The following is a 25,688-nucleotide window of genomic DNA, read 5'->3' on the forward strand; positions in this document are numbered from 1 at the left end:
TGACTCTTGTTGTAAATATATGAATATTTAAGTAGAATCAATTTCTACTTTGCTCACCTATATGTGGATAACTTTAAGTCAGCAAGAGACACATTCGTTTTTAAAGTGACATATAAAAAATCTCTTTTTAGTTTATAAATATCATTGAGTTTGATAAGGACATAGATAAAGTCTCAACCTTGGGACCAATTTAAAATAGCTTATTTGTGAAAAACATAGAGTGGGTTTGACTTATCACTTCAGAGACTTCAGTCCATGTGGTGTTCAATATTCTATTACTGTAAAGAGACACCACAACCACAGCAACTCTTATAAAGGAAAATACTTAATTAGCCCTGCATAACAGTTTCAGAGGTTTAGTCCATTGTCATCAAGGTGGGAAGCATTGTCAAATGCAGGAAGACATGGCGTTAGAACATAGCTGAAATTTTTATCTGGATAGGCAAGCTAAGAGAGAGAGAGAGAGACTGAGCCTGGTGTGAGCATTTGAAACCCCAAAGGCCACACATACTCCAACAAGGCCAAACAGCCTAATCTCTGTCAAGTAGTGCCCATCTCTGAAGACCAATCATTCAAATCTTTGAGTTCATGGAGGCACTTCTTATTCAAACTACTACAGTACATCATAATAGAGAGCTTGTAGTGGAGCAGAAAAGATAATCAAAAAGAGGGGTGAAAGAAAAGAGAAAGGAAGACAGAGACAGAGACAAAGAGACTCATTGATTAATGAATTATCTGAAGTTACAGGCTTTCTTCCTTTCCATCTTTTATTCTCTTTATAACCCTGCTTCATAGGACTGTGCATCTCATAATAGTTATTACAGACATACTAGGAGATATATCAATACCCTAACATCTTCTCAGTCTATTCAGGTTGACAAGGTAAGCCATCTCTGATGGCCTTGGTAAGATTTTCAACTGATTCACAGTCAAGCTACAATCCCCTTCAAGTGGCTTCTGATCTCTATATGTGTTGTAGCATGCTCATGGCCACAAAGTACATACATACATACATACATACATACATACATACATACATACATACATACACACATACTGCAAGAATGTATCTAAGTGGTCATATACATGAGGCAGCAATTAATTCACTTGCTACTTTTTATTAGTGAAAGAAGCCATACCAACCATTCAATGCCCTTAGGTGTGCAGAGGTCATTAGCCATAAACATAGTTCAGTGATAACCTGTTTCAATACTTGAGAGACTCAGAGTCCACAGAAATTTTCCTTAGCACTATACCCTTGGGCTGTGCTCTAACCCAGATATAAGTACTCTGGACCAAATAATAATTTTGTTATTTTAAACTAATGACACTTCCCATAATGTTCAAGCATTCTTTGTAGATTGGTGATTTGGTTACACTGAGACCTGGTATCTTTGGGAAAACATTTAATTGCAACACCCCTTTGAAAAGATAATTTGTACTCCAAATTGTCACCACTCCTGCTTAGCCAAATCACCTTTTGCCTCCATTGGTATTGCCCATCACCTGACATATTTGATAGATAAGAAAATAGAGCTCAGAGAAATTAATTAATTTTTGTTAAAGTATATAATTATGGAGCTAAAAATGTGGCTGAAGACCTGTTTTTTTATGTGTAGTGTTTTAATATATTTCTGTATTACTGCTTTCCCAAAGCCGTGGTCATAGCATAGTTTGTGTTCATTCTCTTCTTAAACCAGGCTTCTGCCCATATCTGCCGTGTTTTATCTAATGTTGAGCATGCAGAAAGATGCTTTCATTATATACCTTCTCTCTACATCAAAGATTAGAAATGAGAGGCTGGAGACTTTCCTTCCCAAATCAGAAAGATATACCATGTCGATCTCCTCTAACTCTAAATAAACACATGGAACAAACATCAATATTATAGTTTTTAGCTCATATGAGATCTGAAGACAGATAAAAATCTAGCATGTCCTTCCAAACAGAAACTCAGCTACTGCTGCTGCTGCCGCTGCTGCTGCTGCTGCTGCTGCTGCTGCTGCTGTTATTTTCATACTCCTCAAAGAGTGAAAAAATGATAGAAAGGAAAGGCACATGCCACAGGTGGGAGTAAGAGCCAATAGCCAAATCTTTAACCTGCTGGACAACTGAATTTTGTCCCTCTGAGGTACCACAGATACCAGGCAGGGCAGCGCAAATCCTGCCCATAGTGAGGCTGAGACAATAGAGAAGAGAATGATTTTACAATGCTCAAAGGGCCAGAGATAGGCCTGAAGAGCACCGGAGTTTCCCTACTGACCTGAGATTCTCAGTCAAGCTGTAAATCATACACTCTGGAGTCTTATGAATTGTAAGACCCAGCATCACACTGAAAGGCAAATCTTAAGAGAAAGACCAAATATCTGAAGCAAAATATGAAGACATTTGAAAATTACAGCAATGTAATTTTCCTAACCAAGTTGCAGCAATGTCTAACTCAAGTGAATAGTCCTATTCCTCAGATTAAAATGTTCTGTTGCACTTCTCCTCACTAAATTTCATTCTGGAGTTCTGTGTCCAAATGGGTCAGGAAGAACCACACTCACCACTTACTCTGTTTGTTGTCCTTTATAATCCATTCAGTATGGCTGGTAATAGTCTATATCACATTATAAATTAGGGGTGACTAATAAACATTTGTTCTTGGTGGCTATATGTTTTTATATTATCTGTGAACTATCCTAAAAGAAAACCAATATGAGAGAGACTGTTCTTTTTTAACCTAAAGTAGTAAGGATATACAATATAGGACAAAAATAGAGCTAAATATGTGATTATTCAGCCTCAGCAAATTGAGTAGAATCTTAAGAGAATTATAGCTCAGAATGGCTGTTTCTTAAAAGAGAGAAGCAACCAATCTCTGTTCCTTTCTTTTCAATGTCTCATTAAAGAAATTTCATTTTGCATATTTTTATTACACACTTAAAATTCTTCTAGAAAGAAATGTCGAATGTAAGACTGAAGGAACAGACTATAATAACTTACTGTGGAAGCAAATTATTAAATGACTTCTTCCTCAATAATTTGGGGGTCTCGGGAGCAAAGTGAATTGAATTCTTATCTTTGCTGCTATGACTCTATTCTCTTGCCTTCTCTGACATTTTCACTGAATTTTTTTTCAGTACAAATTTGTCAAGTAAATCATTCAAATTCTTATCTAGCAGAGATCTGCAAACAAAACCAAGCAAGCAAAACTAACATAGGATTTATATTTCATCAGTGAGCTTGTGCTTTGCTGTTTCTAAACATTCTGACACTTCCCCTGAGTAAGTTTTCTGGTTTCAGTCGTGTTCCGAGGTAATAATTGAACAAATCGTAAACTAAAGGGGAAGAAAATGGGAAAAACTAAGCCTAAACCTCATGTGAAACCACAAAATACTCAAAATAATTGGAACAATTAACCAACATGAACAAAGCTGGGGACATCCCAGTACCTGACTGCAGAATAGATAATCAAGCTGTGGTTACCAAACCATCATGATATTGGGAGAAAGCAGACACAAAAACAATGGTCCAGAACAGAAAGCCCAAAAATTATGTGATGCACTTATAGCCAATGATACACAGTAAAGAGCCAAAAACAGATGGTAGAAAGAAAGGATTATCTTATCAACCAGTGTTTGGAAAAAGCAGTTATCATCATGAAAAAGAATAAAAGTAGATCCACGTATTTTCGTCCTAGTTAGGGTTACAGCTGCTATGATGAAGCACCATGATTAAGAGCAAGTTGGCAGAAAGGAGTTTATTCTGCTTATGCATTGTCATCACTGTTTATCATTAAAGGAAGCCAGGACAGAAACTCAAACAGAGCAGCACCTAAGGGCAGGAGCTGATGCAGAGGCTCTGGAGGAGTGCTGCTTACTGCCTAGCTCCTGTTACTTGGTCAGCGTGTTTCGTTATAGAACACAGGACCACCAGTCCAGCCTCACCCACAATGGGCTGATCCTTCCCACATTAAGCATTGATTAAGAAAATACCCCCCAACAAACTTATTCACAGCCCAATCTAATGGAGTCACTTTCCCAATTGAGATATCCTCTCTAATGACACTAGCTTGTGTGAAGCTGACATAAAACTAGCCAAGATAACTATATAAAAACCAACTGAAAATATGTTAGATTTAAATTTAGGACCTGATACTATGATACATGTGAACTTTAATACTCTACTTTTATCTTCAGTTTTCTATCTTTTTAACCCTATAGAAGCAGGCATTCAGTACTTATTGGTATGTTTAGGTTCTTGGGTTCTTTATGCTTGTGATTTTAATCCATTTTCTGTGTATTGTTGCTTTTGATTTATTTATTTTTATGGCTGTACAGTATTACATCTTATGTCTACTCTTAATAGACAAACATTAACATTGCTTTCTCTACTTTTCTATTACAAATACCACTACATAAAACTGTTCTCTATTTTTTAGAATAACATGTATGATTGTGTTGCATGCGTAATTATGAATAGAATTGCTATAATTTATTATAAACACAGTAAATTTTAGCAAAGCATGCCAGAATTTTTTTCATATTTGTTATACCAACTTGCTTCCATCATCAGTATATGAAATTTGTTTTTGTTGTACACCCTAACTGATGCTAGTTTTTGTTAGTCATTTTAGATTTTTTAAGATGTATTTATTTATTATTTTATGTGCATCAATGGTTTTGCCTGTATGTATGTCTTTGTGAGAATTTCAGTTGGAACTGAAAGTTACAGACAAGTGTGAGCTGCCATGTGGGTGCTGGGAATTGAACCCAGGTCCCTTGGGGAAAAAGCCAATGTTCTCTATTGCTGAGCCATCTCTCCAGCCCAGTCATTTTAGTTTTAGCATGCCCAGATATGTTAATGGGTTTTATACTTGTAAGTTGTTTTGTTTATTGTAAAGATGTTGAACATATTTTTGTATAGTTGTTGACTGTTATACTGCCTACTTGTTTAATGTCTGTTAAGACTTTTGTCCATTTTTTCTTGGTTATCTGTATTTTTATGCTGTTTGCTGATTATTATAAGTTTTAAAATTATTCTAGATACTAATACTGTTTTGTTTGTCCACATTGCTGATATTTTCTCCCATGCTGGGACTTGTCTTCTCATACCTTACAGAGTTCCTTTCAATTAGCAGAGATCCATGAACTTAGTTGTAAATCTTCTGGGGCTGAGCAACCCTGGAACTCTGTTGTCTTCTGGTACTAAGTTTGGTGATTAGAAATTAGATATCCCCATCAAGGCATAGAGAGGGGAAGAGGGTGAAAGCAGGAGGGAGGGAGGAATGGGAGGATACAAGGGATGGGATAACAATTTAGATGTACTATGAATAAATTAATTAAAAAGAAATAAAATAAAAATTTTAACTGTAAAAAAGAAAGAAAGAAATTAGATATCCATGAGACATAGAAAAGATGAAGACATAGTTACAAAAATACCATGTAAGAAAGGGAAAGTTAGTCACCTTCCATTTTAGACTACTTCCTTTCTCATTGTTATTTCAAAACACTAGAGGCTGGGTACTATATTTAGAAATAGATCCATTTAATTCTCCACTGTTATAGACTCCAGAGCATGGCATGATTATCTGTTTAGCTCTGGCTGCATTGTAGCATTACAGATGGCAATGTGGTAAGTGTTTGTGTGGGAGTGCAAAACAACACAGCAAGAGGCAAGCCTTTCAGGGCCTGAGCTTCTCTCTCTCTCTCTCTCTCTCTCTCTCTCTCTCTCTCTCTCTCTCTCTCTCTCTCTCTCTCTCTCTCTCATACACACACACACAAACAAGCATGTATGTATACGTGTGTGTGTGTGTGTGTGTGTGTGTGTGTGTGTGTGTGTGTGTATACAGGTGCATGCTTTCAGAGTGGCACAGGGTAATGCAAAGACAACATCAGATGTCTCTACTTGCCTTCCACATTATTTGAGATAGAGTGCTCGTTTTCACAGCTATGTATACCATGCTAGTTGCTCTGTGACATTTTCCAGGGATTCTGCTTTTTCCAAGTTCCCCGTTGCAATTGGTGCAAACTACTGTGCCTGTTGCTTACCTGGGTTCTGTGAATTCAAACTCAAGTCCTCATTCTTAAACAACAAGCACTTTATACACTGAGCCATCACCCCAGCCCTTGTATTGCTCTGTTTATAACACAGATCTCTCACATAAATTAACTGGCATGGCATGAGAACTGCAATCATCTTTTTGAGGGCAACATCCTTACTGACATTGGCACTTGTTCACATCTCTCAAAGAGCCCATCTCTCAGTTTACCATTCTAAGAAGCAAGCATCTAGCACATGAAATGCTGAAGGATGAAGTAAACTGTAACATTTGTTGTGTGAACTAGAAAAGAACGATTGACTTTAAGGACAACTGACATTTTACAAAAGAAGTGTGTATGGCTTTAAGTATGTTTTGGAGGGGCTGGAGAGATGGCCCGGTTGTGGTTAAGAACATTTGTGACTCTTCCAGAGAACCCAGGTCTATTTTCAACACCCACGTGGCAACTCACAACTATCAGTCCCATGGTATCTAGTAACCACTTCTGGCCTTCCCCAGTACCAAACATATGCATGTGGTACACAGACATTATCCAAGAAAAACATCCACACACATAAAATAAATAAATATTTTACAGTAAAAATGAAATAAAAATGCATTGACAGTGTCATCATCATGAAAGTGGCCATCTCTCTACAGCAGAAGAGTTCTAACTAGTCTCTGGTAGAGTGAGAGCCTTTCAACTAAAATAAAAGTAAGATCCCAGAGGCACTGTCCTGACACTTTAGGAGGCAAAGGGACACATTGGCTTTGACCTTGGTGCCCCTTGAATTCTGTCCAAATTACTAAGGCTGAAGTTTTGCACTGAAGTCTGTTTCCATTTAGTAACATTATGCACAACACAGCTTCATCAACTTTATCCTAATGCAAGTGGGAGTGTGTATTTTAGAGAGACAAAGACAGTGAGACACACAGAGAGATCAAAGAGAGGTTGCACTGAAGAGCCTACACATCCAGGACAATGATGAGGATGTTCTCTAGACACACTGAAGCAAAACTTCAATACAGTAAAAGCGAAAGAAGAATCTGAAATGCTTCAAGGAGAAAGCATGTGGGACATCATTTAAATTTAAAGTAATTATGAGTTCTTTAGTATTTCAAAGGGATTGAGAGTGGCAATCATCTCTATGGAGAGCCTTGGGTGATGTTAGATGTAATGGCACAATATGATTTTTTAATTAAAATATATAAAAAGGGCTTTCTGTTTTCCATAGCATACTCTTCTCTGGGAGATGGTTTGGATTCTCTGTGGTGCATGTGAGATATTTCTGTTAAGCAAAGCTGGATCATTGGAATATTACATGTCAGTATACAAGTCAATCAGTCCTTCCTGAATCTGTACTTGCTAACCCCCTTTCCTTGTAGTTTGTTCACCAGCATAGAGGAAAGCTCCAGAACTAATATTTGAGATTTCTTCTGATGATCCAGGACTCATTGTAGAATGTGAGTGTGTGTGTGTGTGTGTGTGTGTGTGTGTGTGTGTGTGTGAGAGAGAGAGAGAGAGAGAGAGAGAGAGAGAGAGAGAGAGAGAGAGAGAGAGAGTATCCCAGGAGGTTTTGTGTAGGATTCTTGCTTGATGGATGGAAAAAGCTACATAATTTCTGGTATGGCAAGAAATATCATTCATCCTGAATGAGCTTTGAAAATATGTAGTAAAGAAGTGATTCAGAATTTTGTTTTGTATTAACATTTGCTTTGTGGGGACATCCTTACTGGTAACTTGACAACATTGGTTAACTGTACATTTATTGGAGTGAGGAGAATATACAACACTATATTTTTTTTTTTACAATTAACTGCAAAATGTGATATTCGTGAGTGGTTCTTCATGGTGAAAAATACTGATGGTTGTACCCAATACTATTCATGTAAGGGAGTTTTACTCTATATTTAACTTAGAAAATAATATTTGATTGATTAAAGGGACTGCTTTTTTTCTATTGATTGTATTTTGTGTTCTCTGTGTCATTTTAGAGGTCAGAGTCCTGCAATTGCTGAATTCAACTTACTCCTGAAAGCTCATACACTAGAAACTTATGGGGTGGATCCTCACCCATGCAAGGTAATTGCCTCAAACAATGGGTCACTATATATAATCCAAACAAAATTTTCCATTCAGGCCTGGAAGAACACCCTTAAGGGATTTATACAGCCACAGCACAGTAAGAAGTAGGCTAAGGTCACATGTTGTGGACATGATCAGGCTCTGTGCCAGAGGCTGAAAATGTTCACTAATTGTATTAGAGTAGTCACATTTTCCACAATTACTATGCACAGATTTAGACATCTGATGGATGATTTCCCTCAGAAAGTAAGACTATTCAAACAAGCTTATGTTCTAGGCCTTTACCAGCAAAAATGCAGCCTTGTAGCCACCCTTTATAGCTTTTCTTTCAAGCTCATCTCCATTCTCTTTTGTGCTCACTTACCCATGGTATCACTCTGCACCATAGACCACAGTGGTTAGGTCAGGCTAAGAGTCAGGTAAGAAAACTTTGTTGTAATTCCTGTCTTCCATTCCACAGTCTACAGATTTACTCTTAATACTTCATCAGCCTGCACACAGGAGTACTTTCTCGTACCCCACCTTCACTCTCTGCGATCTTTGCATCTTAGTGCAAACCCAGGGTACTCTGAGTTCATTCCTGCACCGCTTTACCCTTTCATTTCAGTCCATCTATATTTGTTTGTGATACCTACCAACCCACAAAACATTTTTCAACACAGACCCAGAGCCACTGAACTGGCTAGGATCCTGATTGGAAAACAGAAAACACAGAATATAGTACCCATCCAACAAAGAGTAAACTGGTATCTCTGTCAGGACCACTTCAAATATCATAACTACAGATACCTAGATCTCAACACAAACATGAACAGACAAGATAATATGACTCATCTAGAAGCCAGCAAACCTATTGCAATATGTCATTTAAAGGCAATTTAGCTGAAATATGTGACAAGGACTTTAAAATAGCAATTGTATAAAAGTTTTAATAAAGATTGTAACAACATAAACAGATAAATGAGATAATGAAAACAACTCAAAACATGAAAATAGAATATAACAAATTCTTAGAATGTACACACACACACACAAATGCTGGGAAAAAAAGAGGAAGTGAAAAACTCAGGATGCCAAACATAAGCTCAGAAGTAATGCTTAATAATAGATAAAAAGACAATGAAGATAAAATCTCAGGTCTGAAGACAGAAGAAGAAAAACAAATCCTGGCCAGAGGCACAGAAAATACTTTACACAAAATTTTTAAAGAAGATTACCCCAATCTAAAAAAACAAATGCTCATCAAAGGACAAGAAACATTCAGAACACCAAATAGAAAGGAAAGAAAATATATTCCCAATGACAAATAATAATCAAAACACTAAAATACAGGGAAATAAAAGGATGTTAGAATCTGCAAAGAAAAAGAGACCAAGTGACATCTAAGGGCAGGCCTATTATAATAACATGTGACATTTCACTGGAGATTCTGAAAGCCAGAAGTGATGTTCTACAAACTTTGAGAAATCACAGATGACACAAGAGCAAATACTACTATACCCAGCAAAAGTGTCATCTACAACATTCAATGATAAAAACAAATTTAAGCAATTTCTATCTACCAGTCCAGCTCTTCAGTAAGACACTAGAAGGAAAAGTTCTGTTGATGGTGTTGAATACACCAAAGATGACACAAATAACAAACAATCCCAGAAGTCAACCAAAAGGTGGGAAAAAACTTAGAGCACAAGAACAAAAAAGCAGGAATTAATAAAAATTCTAATTAGTAACTGTCAGTATTAATGGTCTCAGTTCCCCCCAATAAACAGACACAGACTAACAGATTAGATTAGAGGGTATTTCAAGCATTTGGAACCAAGAATTAGGCTTAAATATTTTATCAAACCAAATCTAATCAGAAGAGATAGAGAAGAACACTACATATGCATTAAAGAAAAAAAATCCATCAAGAAGATGTTACAATTCTAAACATTTATGTATACAAAATGTTCATAAAAGGAACACTACTATAGCTAATTTCACATATGGACTCTAACACAATAATAGTGAATGACTTTGATAGCCCTCTCTCTTCAATAGTCAGATAATCTAGACAAAAGCAAAACACAGAAATGCTATTGTAAAATACCATTACAAATCAAATGGTCCTAACAGACATCTATAAATCATTCCAACCAAACACTGGGAGGGAAAGCACTAAAAAAACAAAAACAAAAACAAAAACAAAAACAAAAACAAAAACAAAAAAACTTTTCTTTCCAGTGGCTAATGGAAATTGGGCAAAACTGACCACATATTAAGGCAAAAGGCAAGTCTTAATACTGAATGAAAATTGCATGAAGAATGAAAGTTGGCCAGACATGGTGGCACATGCCTTTAATCCTAGCACTCTGGAGGCAGAGGCAGGAGGATTACTGTGAGTTTGAGGCCAGCCTGATCTACAAAGAGAGACCACGACAGCCAAGGCTAACACAGAGAGAACTTATCTCAAAAAAACAAAGAGAAAAAAAAACAACAACAAAAAAGAAAGTTAAAACATTTTAGAATTGTATGAAAATAAAAATATAGCTGAAACTTTTGGAACACAAGGAAAACTGTTCTTTTAGCTTTCCTTCCTTCCTTCTTTCTTTCTTTCCATCTTTTAGATTCTAATTTTTATTTCTCTTCCCTTTATTTCCTCCACCCCTTGATATGTCCCTTCCCATCCCCTTTTCTCCAAATTTATGGTCTCTATTTTTTAATAATTGTTCTGACATATATACATGTGTGTATATATACATATATATTTCTAATATACCTTTTCATATATGTATAACTTATTTGTTCTGTGTAATGTTGTCTTGACCACCAAATCATGTGTTCTTTCCTGGAGAATACCACTTCTCGTGCTCCCAGTTTTCTCAGTTTCCAATTACTATTTGTGTAGGGTCAAGTAATTTTCTAAGACCAGTTTGGCATGGTTTTTGTGTCATATTTTGTTCCACTCACATTTGGACAGTCATGTTGGTAAGACTTTATGAATGTAGCTTCTGATATTACTAGGAGACACAATGTCACGGCAAACTCCCTGATACTCTGTTTCTTGAAATACCCCACCCTCATCCCTGCTCCCACAGTATTCCCTTAGCCTCAGGTAGGGGAATGTTTTATAGATACACCCATTGGGACTAAGCTCTACAACTCTGCATCTTGACTGGTTGTGTTCTTCTGTAATGGTCTCCATCTATTGCAAATAGAAATTTCCTTGATGATGGGTGAAAGATACACCTATCTATGGGTATACGGACAGATTGTTATGGATTGTTGTTAGGGGTTATGCTGCTGTAGTAAATTGGTGGTTGGCAACTTTCCTCCAGTAACCATGACTTCATTAGTACCCAGTTGTTAGTTCAGATTCTAGTATGAGGCGTAGTCTCCCTCTTCTTGTACAGAGCTTTAGTCTAATTAGAAAGCTGTTGGTTATTGCCAAGGTATGCATGCTACTACTGCACCCTTAGGGTTGTCATGCCATGATGGTCATTAATGTGGTTCATAGACTTTATATCTGGGTATATTGGGTGCCTCACTCCTTTAGAAGCTTACATGGCACCTTCTCATACTATGGCTTTCAGCTCAATTCCAGCTCAGAGGTCTTTGGGCACTGTTTCTGAAGTGCATAGTGTCTTCAGCAATAAGGTATTACTTCCTCCTCTGCGGGGTAACCAATAACAAAGCAATAGGCTATATGGTTTTGGACTCTGTTGGACATTCTTAGTCAAAAAGTTAATGTAACACGTTACAGGTACATGAAATAAAATTATGTTAATTTTTATTTAGTTTTAAAAATAGAGAAAGGTGAAAGCAAAGAAGCAATTTAAGTTATATTAACAAAGTATTTTCCTACTATTTGGCAACATTTTCCACAAGGATGAAACATAAATAACATTTATCAGAATCATCTGTACTCTATCTCAGAGCTACAGATTTATTCTGTCTGTCTCTCTTTCATGGCCTCTCTCTCTCTCTCTCTCTCTCTCTCTCTCTCTCTCTCTCTCTCTCTCTCTCATATGAAACATATATGTGGATGAATGTATACTTCTTCGATGTGCTTACATATGGAGGCTGAAAGCCAGTCTTGAGTGTCTTTCATTAATCTCTCTGCACCTTAATTTCAGTAATAGAAAGAATCTCTCACTGAACTGGAAGCTTATTGATTTGGCAAGGCTGGTATTTTAAATAACCCTTCCTCATTCCATAACCAGGGCTAGGGTTACAGCTACACATTGTTATGCCCAGATGTTTTTAAATGTAGGTTTTTGATAGCTGGTACTTTGCAAATTTAGCTGTCTCCCAAGACACATAACTTTTCTTTTATCAATTTTTTAAGGTAGCATTGCATTCAGGTTGTCTATAAATTATTCATGAAATCAATATTTTCTTTCCTGCATTTTAACTATTTATCAAACAGATAATAGCACTAATTCTAGACTAAGAGTTTATGTCAAGCAGAATATTAAAAATGAGTTTTGAGGTTATTCTTTGGGCGTTGACATTTACCCAGACCAAGCCAGCTTATTAGCCAAGTACTAGATCTATAGTACTCAGCTCAGTATGTTCATTGTAAGCACCTGGGGAACTTCATAAATTTCTGCTTGCCCAGAGTTTACCCAAACCCTATAACTTCAGGCTCTATGTGCGTTGAGGATAGGATGACAGGTAACAGTCGTGTACTAGGATGGTTCTATTTCTCTATATTAACATATGCATCTTTTGTCAATAAAATTGTTTTATGATATTTCCCAGATACCTCTAGTGATTATATGAATATGTTTATTTCATTTAGTAGCTTAGATTCTTTCCAAAAACGTAATTCCCTCTGTCTATTTTCTGGTCTGGGAACTGACTAGATTTCTCTATTACTTTTTACCTTTCATTATCCATGAGTTGCTTGTGGTTTCAGGCTTGGTTGTGAGTTAAGTGGGCTTTTTCTGATGGTTTATATACTGATATTGCCATAAATTCTATATGTGGCTGAATCAAGTTGGAAAAATGCTCAAAGTGTTGATTTCATTGTGTTAGAGGGCTAATGGCTACCAAGAGCAGTTTACTGGCATAACAGAGATTATCTAGAGCACAAGCAATTAAAAAGCTAGAGTGTTTGAAAGAAATCTGGATATTTTTATGTGGTTTCTGCTGGGGCAAGATGTCTATTAATGGAAAAGAAACAATACATAATCTTAGATTTTTGCCCAGAATTTGGAAGTCATGTTCTTGGAAATTATATCTTAAACAATTAGCTTATGGCTGTAGTTGTTGACCTCGATTTGAATTACCTCAAGATGAAGGAAAATGAGCATGTTGATTATCATGTATATGTTTCAATCCAAATAGTCCCTTATTCTTATTTCTTCAGGATTCAAGAGGTGCTACAGCATTTTTAGGATTCACTGCTGCAGGTTTCGTGGTATTCCAGGGAAATAAAAGAATCCATTTGAGAAAATGGTAAGTACATCTTTGGGAAAAAACGTCTTACCTTTTTCTTAACCTTCTCCCCCTTCCTCTTTAGCGTTATTTTTTTCTCTGGCATTGTCAGGTAGTTGTCTAGTTAGCTTTAACTGTCAATTTGACAAAAGCCTAATAGTACTTGGTGTGATTTTTTAGCTTTTGTGAACTTGACCCAAATCCTAGACATACCTGAGAAGAGAAACTCTCAAAAAGGAATTTTTTCAATAAACTACTTAATTTTGTTCTCACTTTGTAGAGCAGGCTGGCCTTGAATGCACAGAGATCCACCTGCCTCTGCATCTAGAGTGCTGGGTTTAAAGGCATGCACTACCACCACCAGGTTTTTTTTTTCCCTTTGGTTTTTCAAGACAGGGTTCCTGTGTGTATCCCTGGCTGTCCTGGACCTCTCTATAAACTAGGCTCACCTCAAACTCACAGCAATTCACCTGCCTCAGCCTCCCAAGTGCTGGAATTAAAGGCAGGTGACACCATGCCTAGCCTGAATTTTATCAAGAGAAACTTCATTAACCTACAGGCATAACTGTGGGTCATTTTTTGATAGCTAATTGATGTAACATGGCCTACAACCACTGTGGTTTTTAGCATCCCTAGGTAAGCAGGCCTTGGCTGCATAAGAACGGTGGCAGAACAAGCCATTGGAACAAGCAAACAGTGTTCCTCCAGGGCCTCTGCTTCTGTTTCTGTGTCAAAGAAAAGCATAGTCTATATTTTTTTAAATTTGATACCAGGAGTAGGGTCTTGCTGTGACACACCTGAATGTGTTGATTTGGGGGAAGACTATTGGAGGTTTTTGAAGCCCTGGGCCACAAAATAGGTTGAATATTGAGAACTTAATAAGCTCTTTTGTGGGAAATTAGAGTATAATTCTGATAACAAGGTAAACAATGGCAGTCTGACTTGTGACGTTTCAGAAAGAAAAATATTTTATCAGGGCTGTTTATGTGATGGTTTTTATTAAGACTGTGGAAGGGAAACCTTGTTTGTTTCAGTGAAACAATAATGCTTATCTGGGACAGAAAAAAAATCAGCTGTTATTAATAAGACTACCATCATTGAGGTGAAATCTTCTGGGAAGTATTTCCTCAGGATCCACACACAGAAGCTGTGGTGCAGAGAAAGCCAAAACTCCATCTCAGCCTGAAAGCCAAGCATGGTAATATGTAAAGTCTCACATATCATACTGCTTCATAAACATGTCTTCATAAACATGTCATGAAGAACAGCTGAGGCTTGGCGCTATGTGGCAGGTTCAGGGTCCGTCAAGAAGGTCCAGGAACAACCATTTCTAATGGTGCAGCCTCAGTTGCAGTAAAAACCCCAGGATTGAAGGAGTCATGCAAAAAAAAAAAGAAAAAGAAAAAGAAAAAGAAAACCCTGAGAATTGATAGCTTCTGGCAGGATCAGAGTTCCTGGAGAGAAGGAGGTGACTATTGGTGACTTGGGTTCAGATAACGTGACCATCAGATGACCACCAAGAGTAATGGCAGCTATAGAGTAAAGCATGGTGAGTCTCTATGTGTATTGTTGTTTGTAGAGCTGCAGTGAAGGGGCTAACCAAGCCCTGTGAAGCCCAAAAGATCTTGAGTGAGTCCCAGACATTGGACACTGCCCTACTTTCATCATAATTGGAGTTTGGTTTAGAGTTGATATGATTGTTTCTGTACCCTGGTACTTTTTTTTTTTTTTTTTTTTTTTTTTTAGAAATAAGATGTTGTGACATATTTTGGATTTTATAGGAGGCAGTGGTAAAGTTACTGGGTTTTTAAAGAAAACTTTTTGATTTTTAAACTATTAGAATTTTAAAAGAGCATGGGGATTTATTTTGTTAAAAGTTTTATATTTTGTTTATATATTGTCATGTGAGCATGAGATCTTGGGCACAAAGTAAAGAAAAGTTATTCTTTAACAATTATATGTTTGTTGCCAAGTTAAAAGGGGGTGGATTCTGCTAGTTAGTTTATATCCACTTGACCCAAAAACACAGAAAAATAAAAACTCAATTGAGGAATTATTTCAATCTAATTGACCTATGAACATGTCTGTGGGGGCTTTTTATTTGATTGTTAATTAATCTAGGAGGGTCCAGCTTATTCTTAGTGGTCCCACCTCTGATTGATGGGCCAGAACTGTTTAAGTAATGTAAGTGAGCAAACCAGTAAGCAGCATTCCTCTGCCGTCTCTGCTTCAGTTTCCACCTCCAGGTCCCTGCCTTGAGTTCCTGCCACACTGAATTCTCTTAACTGTTACTTATAAGTGTAAAATGAAATGAATCATTTTTCCCCCCTGCAAGTTTGTTTGTTTGTTTGTTTGTTTGTTGTCACAACAATAGAAAGACAGACTAGACTATCTGGAAGAGAGCCTAAATTGAGAAATATCCTAGATATGATTGGCCTGTGGACATTCCTGTGGAAAATGGTCTTGATTATTAATTAATATAGGAGGAGCTAGCTGACTGTGGACAGCACCATTTCCTAGGCAGATGGCCTTAAACTGAAAAAAGCTATGATTCCTGCTACTGGTTGGTTTATCAGTAGATTTCCTGGTTGGTGCTTGCTGTATGGAATAGAGTGCTGGGCTGCCTTCAAGTTCCTACCTTGAGTTCCTGCCTTAACTTCCCTCAATGATGGGCTGTGTTCTGGAGTTGTAACCTGTAATAAATTTTTCTTCCCTTAAATTCCTTTCAGCCAGAGTATTTTTCTCATTAATAGAAATGAAAGTAAAACAGGTAGTAACCATTTAGCTTGTAGCTTCATGATAGATCCATTTATCACCTGCAGAGAAAAAGCAGAATTCTAATAGACTTTCAAAAATCTACACCCAATAATTCTTAAATTATTTAAAAAAATAGAAACTCAGGAAACTTTCAAAACCCTCTTATGAATCCAGTATTGCTGTAATACCAAAACCAGGTAAACATACATGCTCATTCTTGTGAATCTGTCTGTGTGTGAGTTTCTGTATGTCTGTGTGTATGTGTGTATGTATGTGTGTGTGCCAATATCCTCGATAAACATAGATTCAAAATCCCCCCAATAAAATCCTAACAAATTGAATATAGGCATGTACCAAAGTGAGCATATCTTATGAAGGTCTTCTAGCAGTGATACTAATTCAACTTATGTAAGAAATAAATGTTATAAACCATATAAATTGACAAAAATACAAAACCCACATGATCTTCTCAATAGAAGCAGAAAATAAAATGCCTTTAATGAATTCAATATTTCATCATAATAAAAGACCTAGAAAAGGTCTGTAGAGAATGTAGAAAATATATTCCAGCATAATAAAGTTATGTATGACAAACCCACAGGCAATATCATCTTAAATGAAGAAAATCTTAAATCAGTCCCATTAAAATCAGAAATGTAAGAGAATTGACCCTACTCCTTATTAATAAGGTGATTGAAGCATTAGCTGGAGCAATAAGACAAGAGAAGAGAAGATAAACGGAAAAAACTAGGAAAACATTAAGTCAAATTATCCCACAATTGAATATTATATAATTTTATAACCAAGAGATGCCAAAATTCCAACAGTAAAATTGTAAAAACTATCAATAATTTCAGCAAAGTGTTAAGTTAGGACACATAATTGCCTTACAAAATTCACTAGTCTTTGTATACATCAGTAACAAGCATGTTGAGGAAGAAGTTCATGGACACGCTCCTATTCCCAAGTTCTCAAATAACATAAAATATTTAGAAAATACCTAACCAAGGAGGTGAAAACCCAGTACAATGAAAGCTTTAACTCTGTGAAGAAAGAGAATGTGGAAGATTTTAGAATTTGAAAACCTCCCTTGCTTATGGCTTGATAGAATTAACATTGTGAAAAAGACCTTCCTACCAAAAACAATTTCCTGGTACAATGCAATCCCAGTCAACATTCTCATCTCATTTTTCAGATAAATAGAAAAAATTCTCAAATGTATATGGAACAAAAAAAACAAAATAGCCAAATAATTCTAGATTAGCACCTACCTATTTTTATGTATTCTGCCCTTTTTAAGTGCTAGGTTCATCTATGAAGAGCTCTAACTTTTATATAACATGTTTCTACTGTATCACTGATTTTTAGTCAGTCTAACTTTCAGTCCTCTTTTGTACCATTTTTCCTTTTCTTCCATAGTTAAGAATCTCAGAACTCACTCATAAAGTCTTTGATTCTCAGTGTATTCATCCATAAAATGGATATTGTTACATATGTCTGTCTTTAAAAGGGTGAAGGAGTTGGAGGAAAAACAATGCAATGTTTGTAAGAGTGCTTTGGAAATCTGGTGTAATTTCGATAACTGTAAATTGTTATATGATGTTGCTATTTGGTTTTCTTCTCTAGATTTTCAGCATCTGACAAAGAAGCTCCAATGTGTTTACTTCAGTCAATTCCAGGGTAGCTACCATAGATATTCAAACTTAGTTTGGGAAGCATGGGTAACTTGAAGACTGCCCTCATTCTATCCCAGGACTGCAAAAGTCTTGCAGGATATTCTATACTCAGGTTCCAAAATTACTTGAGACCTGGAATGGTTTGAGTAGAAGCTACTTCACCTAAATACAGATGGATTTCATGTCTTTTCCATTGAACCTCTTTTTGTGGAGGGGTCATTTGAAACATAGAGGTGAATAGTTTTTGGAGTATTTGTTTCTGTTTTCATTTCTTCAGGTTGCCTATGTTACTGGTACTGTGTTCATGTGGATTCCATACTTTCTGGCTTCTTCTTAAACATATTTATTTGTTATAACCATACATCTCTTGCTAAATCAAATTTTCTTCTCATGTAAATCGTAGTTGTGTGTTTTTAAAAATCCAGCTGTATTACCATTTCACAAATTCTATGCCTAAATTGAAACAGATGAATAATGCATCACCGTTTCTTTTCTCATAGAAAAAATACACATGTAATAGAACTATCCTAGAAACTAAATGAAAGAAAAATTTTGAACTTTTCTCTTCACTCATCAAGGAAATAACCATGGATCTACATTAAAAAATAGGTTAACATCAAGTAATCCTTTGACATAAAAATTGAAGTTGTCTTTTGACCATAAATTTTTTTGAGAATTTCAATGTGGACAAGAATGATTCTCTTGAAATTTTGCAATGTGGTATATGTTCTCCCTAGAGGTGGATGAAGAATGGAAAAAAATTAGATACATTGAATCCATATACTACTAACATTCTTTCTGTTTTGCAATGTGAACTTACCAATTGATGTTTCATTTGCTAATGTTTATAAATAATTCAAAACCTCTTAAATAAAAGATTATCCTAAGTATATAAAAATGTAATATTTCTGAGCTTGCAGTATATCAACTCTTGGGAAGAAAATTGCTACATAATTTACTTAGATACCTCCATTCTCAATAGACCATCACTAATGATAAGAAAATACTTTGATTCATTGTAGTTTCCTTGGCATTTGTGAGTCAGATAGATTTATATCAGAAAGCCAGATACCTTGTTTATCTATAGTTTTGTTTTGATTTTTTTTTTCCTTCTCACCCAGAGACTTTCTTTTCTTAGGTCAGATGTCTGCAAATTGAAGTTTGAAGGGAAGACATTTTATGTGATTGGGACACAGAAAGAGGTCAGATGCTGATTTTATAATTACTTGTGTGTGGATGTGCAAGTATGTGTATATAAGAGAGATCCAAGAGTAAAAGAGCTTTTAGTATGGTTGCCTCCAAAGTGAGTGGAAAATATTTTAGTGCTAGACAGGTTAATAGTAATCCACAGTTAAAAGTAAAGTAAGTGAGCAACGTTAACTCTATAGACCTATGTCAAAGACAGATTAGGATGAAATTTATTCATTAAATATAAAACATAGACTCTCTATAAATCTTTCTTTAAATTACAGATAAATGAAACAAAAGAAAAATACTTATAAAACTATATATTAGTCAACACTAGATAACGTGTTATGGCCATAGTATATATTCCCAAGTGGTTTTTCTCAAATAGTTTTAAACAGTGACCAGATATAGTTTGTGGGATTGCCAGGAAATGGACTTGGAGGAAGGCTGTTACCAACATAGTGAGCCTGAAAGCTAGATCTGAAGTTTACTGATTTTCTTTACCTTTGACATCAACTCAAATGTTCTTCCAGTGTAGCAAGCAATTTTTAGATTCATCAAGAATTGATAGAGAGGTAGGTGCTACCTGAAGTATTGGTAAGGTTCATGAATCAATCAGGTTTGTATGGCATTTAAATAGATTAGTAATATCTGATGAGTGAGGAAAAGGCCATTCCATTTCAACTTTAAGGAATGTGGTAATATCGCAGGGGTTGCTGTAGAGAAGGCTCAGTGGGTAAAGTACTTACTGTGCAACTATGATGATTTTAGTTTGCATACCCAGCACCCAAATAAAACCCTTGCCCCCAGCAAGGTGAAGGACAACTGTCTCTAGAGCTTGCTGGCCTGCCACTCTACTTGAAATGATGCACTCCAGGGTCAGCAAAAGAAAATAAGCTGGAGTGGTAAAGGATGATATCCAACATCAACATCTTGCCTCCAGACAGGAATGGAATGCAAATATGCCCACATGCCTAAACGGCCCGACATTTACATATAAGAATAGAAAACTGTAATAAGATACAGATACCCTCATGAAAAGCATGAATAGTATAAACTGTGTTTAATGTATCCTTTCTTGTTATTTTTTTATTAGAAAAATGCTGTCTTGGCATTCCATACTTCAACACCAGCTGCCTGCAAACATTTATGGAAATGTGGGGTAGAAAACCAAGCCTTTTATAAGTAAGACTCTTGTTTTCACTTGATTGTAGGTTTTTTTTAAGCACTCATGGATCCCTTTATGCCTTGCCAATGACTGCATATTCATTTTGTTTAACAGAGCTCTTTGTATTCTGTTTAAATGTAATGTAAATTTGGGATATAATTATTTACCCATATAACAGCTGATAGAGGATTAGTGTCTAGAATATTCAAAGTCTAAAAAAAGAAAAAAGAAAATGAACAACCCAATTAAAACTGTTCTATCGAACCAAACAGAGGGTTCTCAAAGAAGAGATTCAAAGACTAAGAAGTACTTAATCCCTTAAAAAAAAAATATTCTTATCTCATACAATACAACTCTACCTCGGCCTCCCCTCCCTCCACTCCTCCCAGTCCACTCCCCTCCCCTCTCCACCAGACTCACTGCTCCATCATCTCCCTTCAGACAAGAGCAGGCCTCTGAGGGATAACAACTGAATACTGGATAATAAGATGCAATAATCCTAGACACAACCTCTCATCAAGGCTGAACGATGCACCATAGTGGGCTAAAAACTGTCCCAAGAGCCAGTAACCATCAGAGACACCCCCCACTCCCACTTGTAGGAGTCACACAAATGCCCCCAAGCTAAGCAAACACACCATGTATACAGAGGACCTAGTACACAGGCCCATTTAGGCTCTGTGATGCTGCTCCAGTCTCTGTGAGCCCTGTTTAGTTAATTCTGTTAGCCATGTTCTTCTGGTGACCTCGACCCCTCTAACCCCCACACTCCTTCCTTCCCTTCTTCTATGGGGTTCTCCAAGCTCCACCTAATATATGACTATGGGTCTCTGCATGTGCTCCAATCAGCTGCTGGAAATTAGCCTTTCTGATGGCGCTTGAGCTGCCCCAAGTGTCTGGGCCATCTAGCTTCTGATTCCTGGCCAACCAAACAGTGTGGGACATGGATTCCCCCAAGTGGCCTGGGCTTCAAGTTAGACCAGTCATTGGTTGGCCACTCCCATGAGCTCTGAGCCCCATTGCCCTAGCACATCTTGTAAAGGACAAGTTGTAGGTCAAAGGTTCTGTGGCTGGGTTGATGTCCAGTCCCACCATCGGAAGCCTTACCAGGTTACAGAAGATGACCAGTTCAGCTAAGAGGTAAGTGCTCAATATCCTTAACCTTTAGGAAAGGTTTCATCTCACGCCTGTCAGAATGGCTAAGATCACAAAAACAAGGACAACATGTTCTAGGGGGCATGTACAGTCAGGGTCATCCTTAGTCATTCTTAGTGGAAGTACAAACTCATGCAGCCACTATGGAAATCAATGTGTAGGTTCCTCCAAAAGATAGGAACGGATCTGCCGTATCATCCAGCTGAATCGTTCCTGAACATGTACCCAAAGCAGTCTATTCTACTACACAGATTCTCGCTCATCTGTGATCGTTGCTACTTTATTTACTTTGCTCGGAATTAAAAAAAACAGCTTAAATGTCCATCCGTTGGTTAAATAGATGATAAAAAATCTGGCACATATACATAATGAAATTTCATTCAGTTCTGAAAAAAAATGAAGTTATGAAATTCACAAGTAAGTCAATGGAACTAGAGCTACATACTGGGTGATTTCACTGAGGACCGGAAAGCCAAACACTGCATGTTCTCACTCATTTGTTGATCCTAGCATCTTCAGACTTATGTGTTTAACTTGGAGTTATCAGTTTATACAAGTAACAAAAAAGGGGCTAGTGGTAGGAGGGGAGATAAAGATCTTAAGAGAGTAGTTACTGTAAAAACCCAAATTATATGGAAGAGAAATCAAAATAATGAGGAAGGGGAGTAAGCGTGGGAGGGGGGAATAACACAAACAAGGGGTAAGCACACAAGAAGCTATAAATTGCTAAATAAAAACCCAGTGCTAGGTGTGAGATATCCCCTCTCCAGTTGTTAGTGTGGTGTCCCAGTGACCAACCCTCTGCTCCCCACCACCACCCCCCAAAAAATGTAAGCTGTTGTTATCTGCTTTAGTTCTCCACTCACATTTTGGTCACGGGATATATATAGAAATCAAGCTGTTCTGGACCTTCCCCCCTGCTTTCTAGCTTTTATTCTTCAGGAAGATAGCCTGTAGAGTGCCGGAAGGGATAGCCTTTGCTAACTTTGAGCTGTGTGAAGTATAATAAAGACCAGTCTACAGGATATCCTGCTGTGTTCAATATTTGCATGACCATTGAAGGAATAAGTACCCGCTTCCTGGTTGTATTTAAGGCCTGCTCTACAGGAAGAAATGCATCCCTGGTGCTGTAAATTTGACCAAGATCCCACAGCTGGGGAGTTCATAGGCCACAAAGGATAAGCCTACTGCTAATATTTTTTAAGGGGAAATGGTATCAAATTGCCTTCTAAAGACCAGTATACATTATTGAAACTCCCAGTCTTTCACCACAGAAGCATCTTTCTGTAATGGGTGGTAGAAACACAGCTGTTCCAAACGCAGAGAATAAGTGTCTCTGGAGTACTCACATTCATGTGACACACTCGTCTCTTCCCAAGTCTCTGGGAAAATTGTGGAAGAAGGGATAGATAAATTGTAAAGACCAGAAAGAGAGACTGTAGCGAAACAATGCTTTCTGCACATAACATTTATGAATGCATTTATGAAATCACAATAGCTATGGTTGCATGGAGAAGACCAACATGAGCTCAAGTGAATCAGCATTCTAGCAGTGAGGGGTAAGGAAGTAATGAGTGCCCACCATTTGCTGAGAACTGTTGACAGTTCTAGGCTGCTGTGGGATGGAGTTTTTCCAAGGATGTGTTTTGTGATATAATGGCCTTGCATCAGATGACAGCCTTGCATTCAAGTATACACATGCATTATAAGTTGTAGCTAGCAGTTATTAAAAATAAAAATGACATGAGAAAGAGTGAGATGAAGGTAGACTCTGGAGTACTTAAAGGGAGAAATTTCGGAGTGACTGTAGCTAAATTGGATTCTATATATATACGAATTTCTCAAGGAATTAATTTAAAAATTTTAGTTATCTCTTTTTTTTTTTTTTTTGAAATTTTAATACAGTTACATCACTGCCCCTTCCCTGTCCTCCTTCCAAATCCTCATATGCTGCTCCTTACTCTCTTGCAAATTCAAGGTCTTTTTTTTTTTTCATTAATTGTTACTTACCTATATGTACATGTATATGATAAATAATTAAATAGAACGTTCCCAGAGTGTGCAATGTTACTTCTATGTATGTTTTCAGTGGCTGCCTATGTGGTATTTCATAGGCAGTTGGTGTGCTCTGGGGAGGACCATTTCTCCCATTCTCAGTGTTCCTTAGTTGCCTATAGCTCTTTGTTTCGGGATAAGGCCTCTTGGGCTCTCACCAGTCTATTACTGTTCTTGTGCAGAAGATGTTTAGGTAGTCATTTTGGTGACACTTTGTCAGTGTAACTTCTGATACTGATAAGAGAAACAATCTCATAACAAGCTTCCTGATCTTCTGCCTCTTTTGATTTTCCACACCTTCTGAAATGATCCTGAGCCTTAGGTGTATGAGTTCTCTGCAGATGAATTCTGCTGTATTTTAATTGCTTGTGGTTTTTTGTAATGATCTTCATCTGTTGCAAAGGGAAATTTTCCTGATGAGTGATGAGAACTACACTTATCTGTGTAGTGCCTTAGGATAGACATGTTGAGTATAGTTAGAGATTATACTGGTCTAGTAATGTTGTAGTAGTTAGTAGCAGTTATAGGTTCTCCTCCAGGATCCATGACTTCGCTAGCCCTAGGTACTTGGCTAGGTTTCCAGTACCAGACTTGATTTCTTTGCTGTTGAGTAGGCCACACATTCAATTATAGAGCTGTTGATTACCACCAGGTATACATGTCAAATGTGTTCACAAACACAATCTCTTGTTGGTTACTTCTCTTCATTGGTACCATGAAAGATAGACCTCAGGGAGAAGGACTTCAGGTCTATTGTGACTCATGAAGTACATGATATTTTAAAAAGTAGAAACTTAACTTCCACTCCTGAGAGGCAACCAGTGGTAATAGCAATAGTTTATAAGTTCCAGGAGTTTCTTGGACAATCCTGAACACAACTCAAAAGACAGCTTCTCATGCCTGGTGTGAGAGGATTTTTTTTTTTAGATGGGCTTTAGCTCTAGGAGGAAGCGTTGTCAGGCCAGATGAGAGAATTTTATTTTAACTATTTATGTATATTTATACACTTGGGGTTTTTAAGGTAGATAAATGTATGATTCCTGATAATAATTCCAGACATCCTTACTGTTATTTTACCCTTCTCTCTCCTTCCATATATATCTCACTCCCATGTCCTAGTTAGAGCTCCCTCCCTGGTTTTCCCACTCCACCCATAAGAGCACTTGTACCCTGCTATGGCCCTTTCTATTACTTCCAAACTCTTCAGTACAACCATGGTCAATTTTTAGTTTCCTGATTTCTACACTGACTCCAGGAAATGTATACACCTCTGAAAATTTGGAGCTAGGACCTCAGATGAATGACAACATGTGACATTTGTCTTTCTGGGTCTGGTTACCACATGTAATATGAGCATTTCTAGTTTCATCCATTTACCTGCAGAGGTCATGATTTCCTTTTTCTTTAGAGCTAGGTAGCACTCCATAGCGTATATGTTCCGGGTTTCCATAATCTGTTCCTCAAGTTGAAGGATTGCTTCTATTTTCCTAGCTATTGGTATAGAGGAGCAACGAACATGGCTGAATAAGTATTTCTGAAGTATGATTTTGAGTCTTTTGGACATATGACAAAGAGTGGTATAGCTGGGTCATATGGTGGATTTATTTTTAGCTTTCTGAAAATTCTAGGCACTGATTTCCATAATAATTACACCAGTTTACAATTCTACCAGATAAGGATGTGTGTCCCCTCTTCCTCAAACCTACTCCAGCATTTGTTGCTTTCTGTTTTGTTGATCTTTGCATTCTGACAGGAGTGAAATGCCCTAATTGCTAGGATTATGAAACTTTTAAAAGATATTTCTTTTTTTAATGCATTTATTTATTATATATGAGTACTTTATCTGCAGAAGAGGACACCAGATCACATTATAGATGGTTGTGGGCTACCATATGGTTGCTGGGAATTGAACTCAGGACCTCTGGAAGAGCAGACAGCACCCTTAACTACTGAGCCATCTCTCTAGCTGATTTGTGTGTCTTGTTTTTCTTAATTTTATATGTGTGAATATATGTTACATATATATATATATACATATCATGCTCTGTCATTCTCTCTTCTTTCAGACTCCTTCTGTGTCTCACCCACCCTCTAAAATACATGGGCTCATTTTAAAAAATTATTTTTGTTAATAGATATGATTAAATACATAAATAC

The 25,688-nt window shown here is 37.0% G+C and overlaps 1 protein-coding gene across 3 annotated transcripts in view; it reads left to right on the forward strand.

The window, feature by feature from the left end:
• FRMD3 (FERM domain containing 3) overlaps positions 1 to 25,688 on the forward strand; it is a 209,159-nt gene that overhangs the window by 133,968 nt on the left and 49,503 nt on the right. For all 3 annotated transcript variants that reach the window (XM_084783840.1, XM_084783838.1, XM_084783839.1), the window contains 4 exons: positions 8,021 to 8,108; positions 13,465 to 13,553; positions 19,104 to 19,167; positions 20,250 to 20,338. In XM_084783840.1, the coding sequence (XP_084639966.1) occupies positions 8,021 to 8,108; positions 13,465 to 13,553; positions 19,104 to 19,167; positions 20,250 to 20,338 (330 nt within the window). The remainder of the gene's footprint in view (positions 1 to 8,020; positions 8,109 to 13,464; positions 13,554 to 19,103; positions 19,168 to 20,249; positions 20,339 to 25,688) is intronic.

The sequence above is a fragment of the Acomys minous genome (assembly GCF_964271855.1).
Source record: "Acomys minous genome assembly, chromosome: 1".
Classification (NCBI taxonomy): domain Eukaryota; kingdom Metazoa; phylum Chordata; class Mammalia; order Rodentia; family Muridae; genus Acomys; species Acomys minous.